The sequence below is a fragment of the Lissotriton helveticus genome, chromosome 8 (genome assembly GCF_964261635.1).
Source record: "Lissotriton helveticus chromosome 8, aLisHel1.1, whole genome shotgun sequence".
Classification (NCBI taxonomy): Eukaryota; Metazoa; Chordata; class Amphibia; order Caudata; family Salamandridae; genus Lissotriton; species Lissotriton helveticus.
Window position 1 is genome coordinate 1,650,047,646 of NC_136069.1, and position 3,147 is coordinate 1,650,050,792.

At 38.8% G+C, this 3,147-nt stretch overlaps 1 protein-coding gene across 1 annotated transcript; it reads left to right on the plus strand.

The window, feature by feature from the left end:
* The first annotated feature begins 1,820 nt into the window (after window positions 1–1,820).
* LOC144774064 (olfactory receptor 56A4-like) lies at window positions 1,821–2,783 on the plus strand. The gene has a single exon (XM_078659094.1). It carries the CDS (start codon window positions 1,821–1,823, stop codon window positions 2,781–2,783), a length of 963 nt encoding a protein of 320 aa, XP_078515220.1.
* The last annotated feature ends 364 nt before the right edge of the window (window positions 2,784–3,147 follow it).

The window sequence follows — 3,147 nt, forward strand, 5'->3', positions numbered from 1 at the left end:
CGCATGCAGAAATGGGTCGTACATTTGGCCCTAAGAGTACTTAGCGCCTCATCCCCACCCCTACCAACCTCCAAATGGGTTTACTCCTCATCTTCACTGTAGTAAAGCTGCTTGTTTTTAGGATGTGTTGAGAAATTGCCTATAAGGGTGTGTTAACTTCCACAGAGCGGCAGATTTGTGGGTGATCACCTGCTTTTGCAGGCGCCTTGATATGCCTACACTCTGCCCATGAAAGATATTTATACACACTTAAAATAAAGGCAAGCCAATCCTTGTAAGATTGGATGTGAGCAGCGAGCATTTAACTACCTGTCCCAAAGGGTTATCCTTAATCATCTTTGTGACAATATGCATATCTGAAGGAAACGTTTGCTGTTTCTCTTTTCACTTAAAATCCACTGTTTCTTTAATATCAACACTTTTGCAAGTTCATTCTAGATATCTCTCTTTCTGTTTGAGTAGTTGGATGAATGAGTAGGCGGTTCTCTCAGTCGCTGTATAAAAGAGTGAGTGTATATACTAGTGTATGTATAAGTAGCAGAGTGGCTGTGTGAGTGATTGCATGGGAGAGTGAGTAGTTATGTGAGTAGGTGTATGATAACTCATTTACTGTGTTAGTAGCTGTATGGGTGTATGAGTGGGTGTGTAAATGTCTCTATGTCTCTATAACTGGATCAGTGACTGGCTGTATTGGTAAGTGAGTAGGTGCATGAGTTGATGTATATATCAGTTAGTGGTTCCATTAGTGGCTCTATGACTGAGTTTACAGGCTGTATGGGTGAGTAAAGAGATATGTCAGTGTTTATATGGGTTCTGTGAATGAGTTTGTTAGTGATTGTGTGGGAGTGGGTGTATGACATCCTTTATGAGGATGTAAGTGGGTTTGTCAGTGTTTCTCTGGATGATGTCATCAATGATGTTAATCCAGAAATCATCAGTGATGTCACTTGAGATGTCATCAGTGATGTAATTGACCATGTCATGAGTGTTGTAATATGTGAGGTAAAAAGCAAAGCACTGGGGGGGTGTGAGTTATAGTTAGCTGAGGTAACTGTAACTGCTGAATTGCTTTGGTTTGTACGAGTGACATGTCAGCCTTACTATAACGTCCCTGTAATCTTTGTTTTTTTTCAGAGAATATATATATATATATTTCCATTTACAGACCTGAAGAAAGTCTTTTTTATGCTAATGTTATATCCATTGATTAACTTTATCTGAATGATCATATAAATATTTAGTGGATACAGCTATTCTTTTAAAGAACCATCTTAATTGACTAACTAGAATGGTCTTATTGACTTCACTTGATACACACAACTCTTTTTAATGATAGCTCTCTGTGAAGTATAATCAAAAATAGTATGTAAATACTTTAGTACTACAAACTTAAGATCAATGAGGTCACAAAACTTTAGTCCTCGTGTATTTTAGAATGGTAACAGTCACCTCTACATCAGTGGATTTAGGTGAAGTGTATGTCTGTGTGAATTGATGAAACAGAAACTTTTCCTGTGCAATGCAGGATGTTCGATAATGTTAACACAAAATTACCATATGTGCTTCTTTTTTCCATACATTTTTAAGATGTAAGGTCCAAACTGGGGACACTACATTTAAAGAGACAGGCTGTCAATGATAGGGTAATAGGTATGTCCTTTGTGTTGTTGGATTGTTTTTTCAGTGTAAGTGTTTTTTATAGTGTTGTTACAATTTGACATGAATGTGCTGGTTATTTGAAATGAAGCAAAAACAGTTCTTAATTATTTGTTCTGTTATTTGATTCTCTCAATAGAGGCTGATGGGAAGGCACTTTTACTATGACATCTATCAACACCACCTCATCCTTTCAAATTCCACACTTTTTACTGATCTGTTTTCCAAGTATCCAGAGCTGGCAGCATTGGCTTTTCATCCCTCTGGCTTTTCTTTTACTTATCGCTGTTATCCCCAATATCACAATCCTCGAAGTCATACGCAGAGAGCCGAGCCTTCATGAACCCATGTACTACTTCATAGGGTTCCTCGCTGTTTTAGATCTTGTTCTGTGCATGGCCACCATCCCCAAAATATTGGGAGTCCTTTCCTTTGACCTACAGGTCATTGACTTGCCAGCCTGCTTTTTTCAGATGTTTACAGTGAATGCATTAGTTGCAATGGAATCTGCTACTTTTCTTTTCATGGCCTTAGACCGGTATGTTGCTATATGCCATCCCTTGAGGTATCCTTCCGTAATTAACTACAAGTTTACTACAAATGCCTTTCTGTTTATTCTGCTCAGGAGTATCCTGGTGTGCTTACCTTATCCAGTGTTAGCAGCCCGACTTCAGTACTGCTTCAGAAATGCCATTGAACATTGTGTCTGTACCAATATAGCAGTGACATCCCTGGCTTGCAGTGATAGAACAATTAATGCTGTCTACCAGTTAGCCATTGCCTTCGGCATATTAGGAAGTGACTTTGTCTTCATCTGCCTGTCCTACTGCCTTATCATCCGGGTAGTAATAAATATTCGACTCAAAGGGGCTGCCACAAAGGCACTTAGCACATGCTCCTCACATTTCATTTTGATTTCATTCTTTTATACCTTGTTGTTGGTTTTAATTTTCACAAATAAGATGGAAAGGGTAATTGTACCTGATGTCCCTATCTTACTCAATGTCCTTCACTTCATTATACCTCCTGCACTGAATCCAATAGTCTATGGACTGAGGACCAAAGAGATGAGGCCGGGCATCATGAAAATGATCCGGAAAGGAAACAAAAATTCAGATATCAAATAATCAGGAATACATATGGCTGTAGACAACATTAAGAACATTTTATAAAACAGATGAGTGACATTACTTATACACAAATATGGCCTACCATATGAAGTGCTGATGTGAGTGAGTATGAGGAGTGGCCCTGCTTGTGACTTAAAGCAACCAAGTGCAGCATAGCAAACAAAACACTTACAGTGCTTCTTCTGTTCAACAGAACGAGACCATAAACTGAACCCTCGTGGAGATGACTGCAGTAACTTTCTGTCCCCAACACTTATCTAAACCAACAAAGCACTTTTCATTTTCTGACTCAAACAATAGTACGACCAAGAGGTAGAGTCCCCAGCTTACTTTCAACAGAACAATCCGTAAACAGACTTTG

Coding starts and splice junctions, on each gene's coding strand:
- LOC144774064 (XM_078659094.1), top strand. CDS start 1,821: ATGACATCTATCAACACCACCTCATCCTTTCAAATTCCACACTTTTTA.